The following is a 17,829-nucleotide window of genomic DNA, read 5'->3' as shown; positions in this document are numbered from 1 at the left end:
CTTTTCTTTTCTTTTTTTCTTTTTTCTTTTTTTTTCCCCTGAGGCAATTGGGGTTAAGTGACTTTCCCAGGGTCACACACCTAAGAAGTGTTCAGTGTCTGAGACTAGATTTGAACTCAGGTCCTCCTGACTTCAAGGCTGGTGCTCTATCCAATGCACCATCAAACTGCCCCCCTCCCATGCTGTTTTTTAAGTATTTTTCTTCAGTATATTCTTCAGTATTTTTTTCTTTTTCTTTTTTTACTAAGCTGCTTACCTTTTTATTTTCATGATTTTCTTGCATTACTCCCATTTCTCTTCCCAATATTTCCTCTAATTCCCTTATTTGGCTTTTACAATCTTTTTTGAGCTCCTCCATGGCCTAAGACTAATTCACATTCTTTTTTTTTGAGACTTTGGAGGCAGAAATTTTGACTTTGTTGTTTTCTGAATGTATGTTTTGATTCTCTTTGTTACCATAGTAACTTTCAGTGGTCAGAATTTTTTTTTTCATTTTTCTTTGTTTCTAACTAATTTCTTGAATTTTAACTCTATACTAAAGTAGGGCTTCACTTCCCAAGTTGAGGAACCACTGTCTCAAGATTCAAGTTTTTTGTGCAGTTGTGTTTTCAGAGGTTCTATATATCTATATAAGTTTTTGGCTTTTCTAAGGTATTATGTTTTAGGGAGAGTGTTTTTATTTTATTCTGGAAATTCAGACCATTCTGGAAAGTAATTTGGAACTATGCCCCAAAGTCAATCAAACCTTTTGATCCAGGAATGCCACTTAGTAGGTCTATATACCAAAGAGATTATAAAAAACAGAAAAGAACCTAAATGTATAAAAATATTTATAACAGTTCTTTTTGTGGTGGCAATTTTTTTGTAAATTGAGGGAATGCCTATCACTTGGAGAATGAATGAACAAATTGTGGAATATTAATATAATGGAATAATATTGTACAGTAAGATATGATGAGCAGGCAGACTGTGGAAAAACCTGGAAAGACATGTATGAACTAATAAAAAGTGAAATGAGCAGAATCAGAAAAACATTGTATACAGCAACAGCAACATATTGTGTTGATCAGCTAAGAATGCCTTAGCTCTTATCAGCAATAATACAATGATCCAAGATAATTACAAAGGTCTCATGATGAAAATCATTATTTATATCCAGAGAAAGATTATTTTCATTTTTTCTTTTTTTCTGTTTCTTTTTTCACAACCATGACTAAATGAAAATGTGTTTTATATAATTGCACAGATGTAGTCTATATCAAATTGCTTAACATTTTAGGAAAGGGGAAGAGGAATGAGGAGGGGGGGAATTGGAATTTATAAAAATGAATGCTAAAATTAATCTTTATATATGTATATATATATATATATGGAAAAATAAAATAATGTTTCTTTTTTAAAGTTAAAGTTTAAAGTAAACCTTTGTTTTTTTTTTTTTAATTAGAACCTGTGTTGTTCCTAAGATTTCTGGAGAAGATGATACTACTTAATTGTTCCACCAAACTTCAGATGCTAGAGCAAATGCTGCGGAATAACTTTCCTGAATCGCTCAAGGTATGATATACCTTTTCTTGTTTGAGAAGTAGTAATACCAAATTCCTGAGAGAACATACGAATATATGACTATATCTAAGTTTTTAAACATCTCTGTCTCATTTAGTCATTTGAAAATGAAGCTTTCTTCCTTGATATTTGAACTTTCATAAACATAATCAAGAAAGATAGCTTCATTTTCAAATGAAGAAAATGAGACATAGAGATATTAAAAATGCATGCTTGATATTTGCTACAGTTAACATAGTTTTAAATCTTCAAGGCTTGTTAAGTTTCTTGGCATCATACATGCAATTTGGATGAAAATTGCAGCAGGATGAAAATAACCTAGGAAACAAATTTATTCTAAGAATTATCATTCAGAATATAAAACATTTGACCAAGTTATACATGAATTTCTACCAAAAATTATAATCAGTAAAATTCTATAAATATTGATTAAATAGCCACCTTTTAGGATAGGGACTATGCTTATATTCTCACTAGTATAGACAACTCCCAACTGAGAAAACTTTTACCAATGCAAGCCAGCTCTACTTTATAAATTACAATCTTAGACAGTCTAAAAGACTGAGAACTCAATTAACTTATCCATGGTTACTTAGCTAATAGATTTCAGTGGTAGTTCTTGAATTTATGTTATGTCATGTTGTTTCTCAATAAATATCACATATGCATATAAACATATAGCAGAATTTCTCCTGTCTTCATTTTGTCAGAGATTCTTGTTAGGATTCCAATATGTTTAACTGATTAACTAATATAAAAAGACATTTATTAAGAGAAAATATTAAAAATTTAAAAGTACAACGTTTGTTGCTAGAAGTGACAAGTTTAGATAATCACAGGGAACCTGTAGGTTATATAAATATTTACTGGTACAGAAGATAGAGTGCCAGGTCTGGATTCAGGAATACTCATTTTTCAATGAGTATTCAAATCCAGCCTCAAGCACTTACTAGCTGTGTGAATCTAGGCAAGTGATTTAACACAACTCAGTTTTTGCATCTGTAAAAGAAGAAATGACAAACCACTCCTATATTTTTTCCAAAAAAAACCCAAATGGGATGACTAAGAGTCTGAACTGAAACAACTGAATAACAATAAAAACTAATAATTATTATAATTAGAAACTTGAATAGTTATATAATTAACTATAATTAATTCCTTTTTATTATCTTATTTAATTTTTCAAGTTATACATGTATATTAATTTTTACATACACTTTTTAATGAATCGTGTTACATATAATTAATTCACAATTATGCTTCTATAACTCTGTAGTTCTCTAGTTTCTTTATTTGTCACTCCCTAAAAAGGGAATACTTAATGTTCAAATAATGACTATTACTAAAGCATGACTCCTTACAGACTTTAAAGTTTTATCTTCTAATCCTGAGGTTAGTCACTTTTCTCTGTTTTCATCTAAACTCGAATTTTGAAAGATGTTACATTTTTAACTTCATAACTCTTAATTCAGCATTTAGAACATAAAGAAAACTATATTAAATAGCAGAAATCTAAGACTAAAGGAAAAGAATTACAAGGAAGAAATTTTTAGCTCCACATAAAGAAAAAATTAATAACAAGTAGGGCTGTCAAAGAATTCAATGGATTAATTTTTCAGAATGGTAAAGAATACTTCACCATTTGGATAATTTCAGGAAAAGACTGGATGACCACTTGTTGAAGGTATTTTAGGAATTTTGTCTCTGGAAGAACTTAATGGAAATATTCTTTGAGTTTCTTTCTACTCAGCAATCCTATGATTGTGTAAAATATAAATTAGCATTGTGATACTTATTGAATAGTTATAATTTATTACTCTATTTGACACATATGACATATCCAGTCTATTAGAATTCCATGAATTTAAAGTAGATTCACACCCCTTGCTTATTAATAAAAATCATTCCAAGTTCGGAAGATTTCCTCAATAAAATGGACTTAATGAGAGTACTAACGAAAGGAAAGATCAGAAGCTCATAAATTTAGAGTTGGAAGGGACATTAGTATTCATCAAGTCAGAACCCCTCATTTTACAGAATAGAAATCAAGTCCTAAAGAGGGTAAGTGATTTGCTAAAAGTCACATACTTGCAAGTATCAGAGGCAACCTTGTCAGAATTCAGCTCCATTTTCTATGTGTGGTACTATGCTGCCTCATAAATAAAGCTTTGATTCTCTAGGCACACAACACAATTCAGAAAGCCACATTCACTGGAGCACAATAAAGTTATTCAAGGAACCAAAAGCAGGTTGAGTTAATCATCTGCTGAATTATCTGTGTCCAATGCCATGGAACTCACAAAAAAATGCTTAATGGAAGTTTACATCTTGGATGTAAAGGGAACAAGAGAAGAGAACACTTTAATTGATGCAATAAAGTAAAACCTTGGATAAGCTATATCATTGGAAATGTCTGAAAAGAAAATTAACTGAGAACAGTGAAAGAGTAAATGTTAAAAGATGGGGAGATGGACAGTTGCATTGGTACTCATGAAATGTTTAAAGAATTAAAGAAAGGCCTCTAGTGTCTTAGATGAATATACTATTGAATTTTTGTGAGAGGATACAGAAAAAAGAGGATCTACACTAGTGAAGAGAGTATCTACTAGAGTATTTGGAATTTTAAATGTCTCAAAAGTATAAGTTTATTCTTGATCTTATACTTTTATCCTATAAAAGCTCAAAATATTATGCATCCTTATTGTATCCTTCATTGATATACAATATTTTATTTAGATTTTTATCTACTCAACATTCCCCCAAAGAAAATGCTAATATTATCTCACACAAATATGCAAACATATACATGTATGTATAATATATGTATATTTTATATATATATATATACAAATATATAAACTATTTTAAAGTTTGTAAAGTACTTTATATAACTAATGTTTATATATAATACTTACTATAGCCAGGCACTATATGCCAAGCTATTTATAATTATTAAGTCATTTGAAATATGATTTTACTGGATTCTCATTAGAACTTTGTCTGATAGATATACAATATCCCAATAAATTAATAAACTTATTAATAAACTTTTTTATGCATACCTACATACCCTATGTAATTTTTATTTATGTCTCACAAATGAATGAATTGCTCAATAAACACTTAAATGCATACTATGTGTCAAGTATTATGCTAGGCATTAGGACTACAAGTAGGAAGAATGAAATAATCCCTAATACCAAAGATCTTACAGCCAAATATATTATAAAAAAAGTATTAAAATATAATATAAATTGTTACTGAATAATAGCTAGCATTTATATAGTGCTTTGAGGTTTGAAAAGATCTTTTATTAGTCACCTTTGATCCTTACAACAACCTTCATGAAATGAATACTATTTATTCCCACTTAAAAGAAGAGAAAACAGAGGCAAACAGAGCTTAAGTGATTTGCCCAGAGTCACACAACCAGTATGTGTTTGAAGCAGAATTTGAATTCAGGTCTTCCTGGCCCCAAGTTCCATACTCTTATCCACTGGCCCATTTAGCTGCCACATAAATTGTAAAGTGAATCGATGCAAATATGCACAAAATAATGGTCTTTCTGCTTATACCCTACCTTAGTTGTTTTTTTTTTTGAAAGTCTTGAGTAATAAAAATTTATTTGTATTGGACAGTTTTCATTAGATCTTAGGTACCAAGTGCCTCTCATGAAAGTATTTGACATTCCTATATTATATTCACCAATTTCTGTATCTTTGTCCCCAACTATGTGTCCATCCTAAACTATTTTGCATTTATTCTGTATATATTTACATATGTACAACTCCTATAACAGACAATATGATTACTTGAAGATAGATACTACTTCATTTTGTTGTTGTTTGCTTTTTGGGGGGGTTGTTGTTATTTGTTTATTTTTGTTCTTTTGTATTTGTATCCTCAATATCTAGACCCTAGGAGTTCAATCAATATTTGTCTATTGACTGAAATTTGGGTGGAAACACATAGGATGAACAGATCTGGCAACTTTTGGGGGTGGGATGGATACAGTAAAATAGCCAGACAAAGCAGGAGAATGTTTCCTTTTCATTTTTCTCCTAGTTATCTCAGTGGTAAGATTACTGTCATTCAGTAGGAAATGAAGTGAAGATTACCATACAAGTCATTAATGGTTGAATTCTTATTTATCTTTTTCTCTGGATTTGTTGACTCAGGTTTATGGAGCCGTAATGAACATGAATCGTGGAAATCCCTTTCGGAAGGAAGTAGTAGTGGATTCATGGCCAAACTTTAAAACTGTAATCACTCGGCGCCAGAAACAGGTATCTATTGGAATCGAAACTTAGTTTAAAATTGTGTCAACCAAAGAGAAAAGGAGTGTAATAATAAGGGATGACTGGCATTTTGGAGAAGGAGGAGGAGAATAGGTATTAGAATTCATCCAGGAGAAAAGGAACAGAGGCAGTAGCCAGGGCAATTTTACATACTTTAAAATGAAATGTTTATCATACAAAATAACACATAGCTAATGCCTCTTGGACTTTTAATAAATTGTTATCTTCTATTATTACCCTGAACTCTAAATAGAAATTATGGGACCCTGGTCAAAGTCATATGTAGAGGTTGGGAATGATGTGGGGAAGAAAAGGAAGAGCAACCTAAGAAATAGTTACTCTAGTTAGAAGTAATTGGGCTGGATGACTGCTGAGAGTCAAGCATTAATCCTCTACTTTGCAGGGTCTGTGATCCCAGAACCATCACCCACAAAAAAAGAAGCAACTGAAGAAAAACACACTCTATAAAAGAGATAGAACCCTTTAGGGCCAATGGATAGGAAGATTTTCACTTGGAGGAAGTACCTCAGATATGATACCCTGGAAAAAGGTCTTAGCTGACCCATCCAATGTATGACTATGTTATTAGAACTACACTATTAATATACTAATTAGTTTAGTAATATAGGACTTTTTACTTATGTGACTCTTCCCAAACATATATTCAGAAGGGCAGAAGTAGGATCAGAGAATAAAGTATGGGAAAGATAACCCAAAGCTGAAGTTTGGCAAAGTGTGGTTGGCAATAAGACAGGCAAGTGATTTAAGGAGACAGGACAATGTATATGTAGTTGAATTGGTTAACTACAGGGTAAAGCTTGCAGTTAGTTGGAGGGCCAGGAGAGCAGAGCAAAAATGATGGACTGGGAGAACAGGGAGGGATATAGTACAAAGAGATCAGAATGAAAAGAAACAGCCTTGAGAGGAATAAGGGAGAAGAAAATGTGGAAGGACAGTTTATTAAAATCGGAAAAAGGAATTTTAGAGTTCTGGATCATAAAATTAAATGGGAATTGGGCCTGGACTATAGATTTTATTGGTATAGGTAATTTCTAGGTAAGGAAACTCATTTTACCAATTCTAGTTGGAAGTTTCTCTGAAATTTAAAATTAAGAGAATTATCCAGAAAACTGAGGAATTAAGTAATATGCTCAGGGTACAGTAAATATATATCAGAATAAGGGTAGAACAGATTTAAACTAGTCTCTTTGTGATTACTATCCATTTTTCTCATTCTGAACTTTGAGGAAAAAGCATCACAAATCTAAATGCTATCATATTTGCTATTGCTATTAGAGAAAATCTGATTTTTCTCAAATCACAAACATCAATCCAAATGATCTAAGTGCATATTTTTTTACAGATGATACAAATAACATAAAATACATTCAGAATTAAACCTACTTAAATATTCAGTTCAGATCTGAGCATTTGATATTTAACATAAAATATAGTCATTGCAAAAAGTAAATATTTTCAATCAATTTGTTTTTATTCTACAAAGCTTGGTTAAACTTTATTTTGTTAATAAAAATTGTTTTTATATTTAATGGTTCTTTTACATGACAATTCTTCAAATACTTGAAGACAGCTACAACACTTCCTTAGTAACTTTAATTTAAAACAATTCTCATGTGGTATGATCTTCAGGCCCATGTGATCCTGATCACCTTTCAGTGGATGTTCTCTAGTTTGTCAATATTTTGCCTAGATGTTCTAGCTAGAAGAAAGTACAAGAGAACTATCATTTCTCTGCTTTTGGATGTTATGTTCTTTTTTTTAAAGGATTAAAAAAAAGTAACATACTCTATTTTCCCAGGCCAATGATAGAAAAGAAAGAAGTAATTGTTTGTTTAGGGGTTTAGGATTAATAAAGGCCTCACTTATATGGATATTGTTGTGATGATACAGAACAGAATAATCTTCAAGAAGACCAATACTTTAGGAACAGTATATTCAAGGTTGCATATGGGAGGGTAGGGACCAAAATCTTAGTGCCTAACTATGAAACAGAAGCACTACTCTTCTAGATCCTCTGATATGAAGAATCATTTTAATCCTTAATCAACTTAAGTCTGAATCATTGTTGAGGTACCCATCTGCTTCTTCATGGATAATGGCATTTCGTGTAATTGTAATGACTTAAGTCAAAATAGCACATGATTTCAGGGCAAATTTCCATGAGAATAAGGAGACAAACATATCTGTATCAATGCATATATGCACCTACATATACATTTATAAATGTCAAAATATGCACATACAAATTATCTGAATTCAGTTCAGTTGCTTTTCAGTAATATCTGACTTCCTATAATCCTTTTTGAGGTTTTCTTACCAAAAATACTGAAATGCTTTGCCATTTCCTTCTCCAGCTCAATTTTTTTCAGATGAGGAACTGAGGCAGATGAGGCAAGCAGAATTAAATAACTTGTCCATAGCTACACAGCTAGAAAGTAGCTGAAGTTAAATTTAAACTCAGGAAAATGAGTGTAACCATTATAAATACATACATTTATACACTTCAAAAATCTGTAATATATTTTGGAAATAACTGCTATAAAAGGATGCATTCTATTTAAGAATTTGTAGTTGAGCAGAAGGTCAGGACACAGACCTTCAATATTTGGATCTCCCATGTATAGGTTTTTCTTAATTTCATAACCATATACTTCTTCCTAGGCTAAGACAGATGACCTGGACCATTATACCAATGCCTATGCAGTCTTCTATAAGGATTTCAGGGCTTATCATAAGCTTCTAGAGGAGCCTGATGTTATCAACTGGGAGCAAGTCTTTCAGATACAAGGTGAAATCAAAAGAGCTATGAACTCCCCCTACTTTCATTTATAGCTCTCTTATTTTGTTTTGTTTGCTTGTTTTTATTTTGGTGGTGATTAATATTGGTTTTTAAAAGCATGTTTCTTTGGGGAAGCTAGGTGGTGCAGTGGGTAGAAAACCAGTCCTGAAGTCAAGAGGACCTGAGTTCAAATCTGGCCCCAGACACTTAACACTTCCTAGCTGTGTGACCTTGGGCAAGTCACTTAACCCCAATTGTCTCAGAAAAAAAATATGTTTCTTTGTGATGTGAAGACTTAACTCTTATTGAAAGAAGACTCTTTTTGTTGGAATTTGTTTTAATTTTTATAATACCTCTTACAGATTTCCAGAAGTGCTTTCAAAAGATGAATATATGTAATATTCCTTTTCCATTATCTTATATATAATCCTACTGTAGTCCTTCTCAATATTTTGAAATAAGATTGATGTAGAGGGAAATTTTATATTCTGCAAACAACTAGAAAGAATAATAACATTTCAATTCTTTTATTATGTGGTCCACAATCTCCCTTCTTTCAACAAACATATATGGCAAACAAACATGGCAGAACAAATTATGGTAATCTTAATGATGTTTATTTTAAAATTATTTGTCCTGTAAGTTGCTTTTAGAAATCATTAAATCTATGAAAAATCTTTGGTTCTCTACATTTACATTGACCCAACTCATATTTACCAACATGTCTTCCTTCTCTACTTTTGTTCTTAATTCCTAATCAGATGATTTACTTGGAGACATATAATCAGATTTAATTGTTGATGGAGCTGTGAATTGGTCCAAAAATTCTGTAAATTGTAAAACAGATAATATATGATAGATTATATATAGATTTATATAATAGATGATAGTCTGATTGATTGATACATATATGGCTAAAATGTTCTTACCCTTTATCCTAGAAATTACATTGCTAGGAAGATATCCTTAAAAGGTCAAAGACAGCAAAAAGGTTTCATGTACACAGAAATATTAGTAATATTACTTTTCAAAGTTACAAAAGTATAGAAATGAAGTATATACCCATTGACTTGGGAAATAACTAAACAAATTGTTATACAGAAATAAATATGAAGAAATATGACTACACTTCAAGAAATAATGAACATGAAGCATTTGAAGAAGAGTAAAAGGACACATGAAATGATACAAAGTAGGATAAACAGAATTAAAATACTATACACATTGACTACAAGAATATGTGTAATATAAATGTAAAAGGAAGAAAAACCATGAATGTTAAGTAATTACAATGCTTAAGTTTGACCTTGGATAAAAATGGGGAAAAAAACTGCATGTCTTTTTTTTCCCCTTGCATAGGTGGGAGATTATATATGGAATATTGTATATACTTCCATATATGATGGACTTGTTGATTTTACCAACTGCCCCCCCTGACTTTTTTCCCCAAAAACCTTTTTCATAAAATATGGCTTGCTAGTTATTGGAGGAGAAAAAGAAATATTTGTAAATGAAAGAAGCAAAATATATCAATAAACATAAGATTAAAATGCAATTAATTTATTTAATCATCCATCAAAAATCACTTATAAATTAAAAAGAAATTAAAGCTGGATGTGGTTATAAGTACCTGTAATCTCTGCTATGGGGAGAAACAGTTTTCTGTTCTGAGTACCACTAGGGCTAAAGATGATTGGGCATTCACATAAAAGTGCAACATCAATATGAAGGGCTCTTAAGAAGGAAAAATGGCCAAACTACCTAAAGAGGTGTGAACCAGCCCAGGTCAGAAACAGAATAGGTTAAAGTTTCTGTGTAGATCAATAGTAATATTGTTCCATGAATAAAGATTGCTTTTCTATCTTGTGAGAGATAAGGAGATTCAGTATTAAAAACAAAAGCAAAATGATTAGGGCAGAATATAGTTGTCCTTTTTATTATTTTCATGATTCCTGCTGTTTCTTGTTTTAGAAACTCACTTATTACTTTGAGACACTGATTCACAAACATTTTACTTTCAAGGTTCCTTCAAAATAATTGAGTAACTCCTCCTTCTTCCCCTGGTGGGAATATAATACACACACACAATCACATTAGAAATTAGAATATATATTTTATTTCTTTTTTCTGCAAAAATATTTCCTACCTAATTTTACTATATACTATGTATGCTTTCACACATTACTTAATTTGTTCCTCACATCTAGCCAGTGAAGAAAATCCTGAGAAGCCTCAGAGAAATCAGTTGACACTTGAGGCTTCTCCCCTAGTAGATGACTGAGCCAGAATTTGAAATTACAGTCACAGAATCACAGATGCAGAACAAGAGGGAATCTTAAAGTTTACAAGTCAAGGATTTCTTCTTTTTCAGATCAGGCAAATGTAACAGATATAAAGTTGCTTAAATAAGGTCATGAAGCTAATAAGTGCCATAATTGAGATATGAAAAGAGTTACTCTCACCCAAAATCCTGGTAAATACTTTTGGGGGGATAGTTTTCTTCCTGCTTCTATCCTGCATGTTGCTAAATTATTTAGTGTGTGCTCTAATTATTATAAAAATTCTATGATGAATGAACAGTTGCCTTTTATTTCTCAAATAAAATACTCATTTTCATTATCTTTAAAAAATCTTCATAGGACTCCAGGATGGGATATATGAAATTTCCAAGGCTGTTGCAAACTCGAAACAATTGGATGTAAATTTGACTTCTTTTAAGGCAGTCGAATTTTCTCCTGTCCCTATGCCAGATGCCAATTCCCGGTAGGTTAAGTCAATTTTCTTTGTTTAGAGAAGGATTAGCATTAAGAATATATATTCAGTAGGTATCAACACATCCAAACTTTTCATCAGGAATAATTAATGATTTGGCACTAAAATTGGTCTTAGAACTGAAATGTAATTTTGAGGGTTTTTTGGAGTAGTGAAGTAGAAGTCAATAAAGTAAGGCTATTGCATTCCTTCCCCACACACCCACACATACACACAAAGTATAGAATAAAGATCTTCATTTTTCTCTAGATAGTAAGTCTGAATAGATTTTGACATTGTCTGTGGTGAGCTTCAAATCACATTTGTATTCTCCTTACCCAGTTTAGAAATTGTAAGTCAACTAAAGAAAGTTAGCATTTATTTAGCAAGAATAATTGGTTTAGGAGCAGCTAGGTGGTGTAGTGGATAGAGCACCAGCCCTGAAGTCAGGAGGACCTGAGTTCAAATTTGATCTCAGACACTTAATATTTCCTAGCTATGTAATCCTGGGCAAATCACTTAACCCCAATTGCCTCAGCAAAACAACAACAACAAAAGAAACAAATAAAGAAGAATAATTGGTTTAAATAGAATGCTGCCAGATGTGTCCTTCCTGAGGCTGCTATATCTCAGATAAGTTCCTATCCTACCCCAATTCCACTCAGCAAAACTTCCACTCAATTTGTCTTTTTAAAAAGTTGGATTTGAGGGTATATTTCATGTTGCTTTCCAGAGTGTATTTTTTGAATCTTGCCAAGCATGAAAAATGCTGGTAGCAGCTCTGGACATTAGTATAACAATAACTTAGACAAAATTATAAATCAAAATTAAATTGTAAATATGAGTAGTGCTCATTATAATCATTATCTAATTCTTATCTTTTTTATTTCAATTAAGCAGACTATAGTATTATCAATATTATCATTATGGAACAATAATCACTAAGGCCTATTCATCAAAATCTTGTTTTTTTCTTACACTAAACATTGATTTGGGAAGTAAAGTTTTCTGAGAAAAGAGTTAGACCAGCTAACATTGGTAACAAGCCCAGTGATCCCCCTCATTCATTAATTGTTTGGTGTTCTGCTCAGTAAGCAAAAGAAACAAAAACTGGGATATGGCATCCCACTTAACTACTGCTACCTGGATGACCAATTGATCTTATAACATTTTACAATTACAGAACATTTTCTGTAGTTTATCATATCATCATTGGCAACTTTGAGATTATTTGAATTCATGTCTTCTGGTCTCTTTTGGTTATAATTTTGAAGAAGGAATTAAAGCCAAAGACTTTAAAATTAAGCCAAAGGCTAGATTGTTTTCTTGTTTCATAATTAAATAGCTAACTGGCCAATAAAGTCAACTTTAACACTAGAAAGAAAGCTGGAAATTCAGTACTGAAACTAACTGATAGTCAAATGTTTTTAAGATTCCCCAAAGGGATGCCACAGAGAACTATAGAATGTGTTTGCTTACAAGGCAATTGGCATTCTTTTGTCTAGGATAACTTTGTGCTTACCAATCTGGAACCTATAAGAAAAAAACCTATTAAAAAAATCACAGGACAGCTAGACACATTTGAATTAGAAAATACATCCCTATCTAAATGGTGTCTATTACTAGTACAGTATGGCAGATGATAACTTTATTGATATTATTCTTTTTGTAAGTTCTTCTGTCACGACAGTTTTCTTGTCCAGGATTTAGGTATAGTCCACTTAATTCTAATTATTATAACATTTTGGTGTAAGTTCTCTTCCTTCTATTTTATTTCTCTATTTTAATGTTATAAGATATAGAGAATTTGCAAAAATACTAAATGTAACCATGGAAGATTTGTTGATTTTATCAGGATAGAGTATTCCTGACATAGGAGCTTTTTCCACTGATATAAGTTCTAGCTAAAGTTTATATGTTGAGTATCAAAGACAGAACATAATAAAACTTTAAAAGGGATTATTATTTATACCATAGTAAGTAGTTCTTAATTTGTATTACTAACAGCAATATTGTTTTAAGAACAACTTTGAGCAAACAAATAATTCTAAATACCCAAATTAGCCACAAATGGTATGTGAAGAAAGGCTATATTTGACTCCAGAGAAGAACTGATAAATAGAAGTATATATATGTCTCTAATGGTAGCCATCTCTAAGGCAGCCATGGGATGAGCATGGGATAGCGGGAGTAGAAAAGGAAAAAGAAGAAATTTACATGTTAAGTTTCTTTTATGTTTGAAGGAAATAGCAAATTGTGCGTAGTAGATTTTCTGTTTATGTACAATTATCTTTTTTTTATTGTACTATGCTATATAAGATGTTATTTCATTTAATAAATTTAATTTAATTTTAAAAAGAACAAATACAATTATGTTGAAGAAGAAAGGATTTCAATTAGACATAAGGACAAACTTACTGGTAATCAGAATTTTTAAAATTACTTAAAGGGATGGTACAGAGAAGTATGGAATCTACTTATAAATCATTTAAGTACTTTACTAGCTTGACACTACTCTTGCCAAAAATGAATTTGCCTGAAAGAAGAAATAGACAGAAATATTTCTAATTCTATGACTGAATTCTATCTAACATGCCATGTATTTCTTTAGAGTGACATCTTCCCCTCAGTTGTCTTATCTGAGTGTTGCTGAGGCTGGTCTGCTAAACAGAACTTGGTCCCGGGGTGGAAATGAACAGTGTCACCGGTACCTTGCGAACCTCATCTACTGCTTTCCTAGTGCATGTGTCCGAGATGAAAATGGAAAACCAGTTTCTTGGGGTCTTACAGACCAATTTTCCACAATGATTCATGGTTACACCTTGCCAGAGCACCGTAGGAAAGGCTATAGCCGGCTGGTGGCTGTAACATTGGCCAGGAAACTCCAAAGCCGAGGATTCCCAAGTCAAGGCAATGTCCTAGATGATAACACAGCATCATTAAGTCTTCTTGAAAGTCTTAATGCTCGTTTTTTACCTTGCCGTTTTCATAGACTTATCCTCACACCTAAAGCTTTATCTGTCTAGATAGATATATCCCTAAAGCAGAATTGATATTCTTTCTACTTTTTCTATCTATGCAATATTTCCTTTCCTACCAGAGAGGAAGGAATTGAAATGGAAGTATGAGAGTCCCAATGTTGTCCCAGGGAAAAAACAAAATAAAACATGAAGGATCAGATTTAGGAAACCATGATTCGATTCTTCCCAGACCCCTTTGGAAGTAATTAAAAGTTCAGGAGCTATCAAAAAGTATTTTTGTCTGCCATTATTTGGTATTCAGTTCAGGCAATTTCATGTTTCAGTTTCATGGATGGGCTAATGTGGGAGTCAGCAGCCCTTTCTTAGCATGCATGACAAATGCTAACATCTCAGAATAAAAGACTTGACACATAAACATTTGGCTACAGCTCACTTAGTATAATCCAGGTTATTAACTCAATTCTTTAACACTTTGGCTTCCCTATATTAATCCCCATAATTTTCTTTCCATCAGTTTTGAAAGTATTAATCTTTACTTTCTCTTTTCCTTTATCGTATTGGGACTCACCTTTTTGTCTCTAAGGATTAATTCCTAAGAGTCAGTAAATAGAGTGCTGAGTGTGTAATCAAGAAGATTGGAGTTTAGATGTAACCTCAGATACTAGTTGTGTGATTCTGTCTGACTGGCTTTCCTGAACAATAAAATAGGGATAATAATAACACTTATCTCAGGGGATTATTATAAAGATGAAGTGCTAAATTTTTTAAGCACTTAGCACTTTGTTAAGACAGTGCCTGGCAAACAGAAATCACTTAATAAAACTTTGTTCTCTTCTTTCCCTTCACTTCCCGCCCCTTTCATAATCCACATTCCTTGGATGAGAGAATAGTATATACTATTTAACTTCTAAGCACTGGATGTCGCTGTTACTGTTTCTAAGCCAATTACTATACATCTCTCTGTTATTTTACGACTTATCTCCTTCCTTCCACTTGCCTTCCCCATCTCTCCACTAGTTAACTTTAAAGGTAGAAACCTTTCTCATTTAAGGCAAGGTTTGTAACTGTCTTTGGTCCTAGATACAAGGAAATGAAACCTTTATGTTATAGGAAAAAGCTTTGGCAGACAGAATGAAATACTTGAATCTCTTTGGATGTTTTTTTTTTAATAACTTTTCAAGACTTCCATCTGATAAAAATAAAACAATTGTCACAAGATGACCATGCTATCGAGTAGGAACTGTAAATAGGACTGCATATTTTACCCTTGAGTAGGAGTCAGGAAAGACATACTGGCATCCAATAAATTTAATTATTCCAGGGACAAACAAAAATAAGAAGATTCATAATGACAAATTGGTAGGGACTTTATTGAAAGTTTAATATCTCAATAGTTCTGCTAGTATCTCTAGTATCCTAAGGTTTTTAGCCTATTCCCTAGATTTAAGTCCCATTTAAACAAAACGGGATATGAATTCATAGATTTGGAGTCCATAAAATCTTATTAATCATTTATTCCAACCCTCCCATTTAATAGATGGAAAAAAAACAGGTTCAAAAAAGTTAGGTGAGTTGCTCAAGTTCACATAAGTAGAAAATTAGCAGAATGGAAGTTAGAAAGAGCTTTGACTCCAGAGTCAGAGTACTTGAGAGCAAATCTATTTTATTTTATTTGAACATTGGACAAGTCACTTAAATTTCTTTCAGTTTTCTCATTGGTAAAATTAAGGTGTTGGACTATATGGCTTTGGGGGATAACTTTTTATTTTTCATTTAACAAAGATCCATGGCTTAAGAAGCCAGCCTCTCTGCCTTCCAAGTTAGCATCCTTTCTACTAAGCCATACTGCATTCCTTATGGATAAATATTTGAGAGTCTATGTGTGTATAATGTTCTATTAAGAAATATATAATATGCATATCTGTGGTATGGCTTCTATTCCTTAGCATGAAACATTCATAAAGACAACTTCCATATAATTTAAGGGATGGGAAATAGACTTGTGACTACATTGATGTAAAAACTCTTGGAAAAACAAATCCCTTCTACTAATGCAGGCCAACACCTTCTTTGAAACCTAATCTTTAAAAAATGCCTGGAACACTGAAAGGTTAAATGATTTGCCCAATGTCACATAGTATATGCAGGAAAAGATATACAAAGCCAGCATGTTTCAGAAATTGAACTTGAACCCAACTTTTCCTAAACATACTTTCAGTTCTCTCTTCACTGTACCATGCTGACTTTTACGTTTTAGAAGTCATCAAATCAATACATTTCGTATTATCAAATGATCTTAGAAAAAATTAATCCCTATAACCCTAGGCAATTGGGCCCAGAAAGTTTGAATGAATTGTTCAAAATCAAATACTTATAGCAAAACAAACAAACAAACAAAAAAAAAAAAAACACTAGTACCCAGTTCTTCTAACAGTCATAGTAAGATTCTTTAATTTTTTTCTCATCTTGCTACCCTTGCCTTACTGTTTTTGGATATTTGTGTATGTTTACTTGAAAAGAGTTGTGCTTACCAGGGTGCCTTCACAGAGTAAGTGCTTTATAGATGTTTCTTGAATTTAACAATAAAAATACAACTTCATATTTTGTCTGTGTGTATTTATTTCTGCTTTAAAGCAAATAAAATGACTATTACTATCTAATAAGATTGACCCAACCATAGAGAATAATATATTGGGCCTCATTGCTAATTTGTGAAGCTGTCAGAGTTTCACAAAATTCTGAAGGTTGTGATAATCTGAATGTACCAAGTAGGAAAGGTAGTCCAGTACCAGAAGGAACCTTTGAAAAGCATGGAAGTTTAGAAAAGATGGACATTCCATTTTGATCAGGTATATGAATGATCAGACATTTTAAAAAAGACATACCTAAAAATTGTAGATCTCTGTATTTAATACAAATCTTTGCTTTTCTGAACTTAAGTTCATTAAATGCTTTTATTTTAAAGGAATGTAAATTCTTTGAGTATTAGAGTCATCTTTCATTATCACTGATATGTAACATAATTTGTTGCATTTAGGAGACTCTTAATTAAGGCTTGCTGAAAAGAATTGTTTCATTAAAAACCCTAATGCATTTTAAAAATCATTTTAAAACATAGAATTCACAGTCTATGAAATGAATTAAGATTAATGAAGTAAAAGGGAAGGACAATTGGAAGGTATTCATTGGTCCTCTCGTCTCAGAAAATAAAAGAATAGTAAGAGTAAAACACTTAGGAAACACAGTGAAAAGGTAAAATATAATTCTAGAAAGAGAACCTATGTAGGAACAATATATGAGAGCAAGAAAAAAAGATAATAGAATTTAGAATTAGAATAAATGTTAGAGACCATTTAGTCCAACTCATTCATCTTACTGATGAGGAAAATTAGGCCCAGAGAGATTAAGTGACTTTCCCAAAGGTGAATGAGAATAC

The 17,829-nt window shown here is 32.0% G+C and overlaps 1 protein-coding gene across 1 annotated transcript; it reads left to right on the top strand.

Moving 5' to 3' along the window:
* Window positions 1-1,454: 1,454 nt before the first annotated feature.
* On the top strand, window positions 1,455-16,976 carry GLYATL3 (glycine-N-acyltransferase like 3). Its single transcript, XM_003769142.2, has 5 exons — window positions 1,455-1,554; window positions 5,742-5,849; window positions 8,544-8,670; window positions 11,301-11,424; window positions 14,024-16,976. Exons 1-5 carry the CDS (start codon window positions 1,477-1,479, stop codon window positions 14,436-14,438), a joined length of 852 nt encoding a protein of 283 aa, XP_003769190.1. The 5' UTR covers window positions 1,455-1,476; the 3' UTR covers window positions 14,439-16,976.
* Window positions 16,977-17,829: the final 853 nt, after the last annotated feature.

Source organism: Sarcophilus harrisii, chromosome 4 (genome assembly GCF_902635505.1).
Source record: "Sarcophilus harrisii chromosome 4, mSarHar1.11, whole genome shotgun sequence".
NCBI classification, from domain to species: Eukaryota; Metazoa; Chordata; class Mammalia; order Dasyuromorphia; family Dasyuridae; genus Sarcophilus; species Sarcophilus harrisii.
This window is presented reverse-complemented; position numbering and strand designations above follow the sequence as displayed.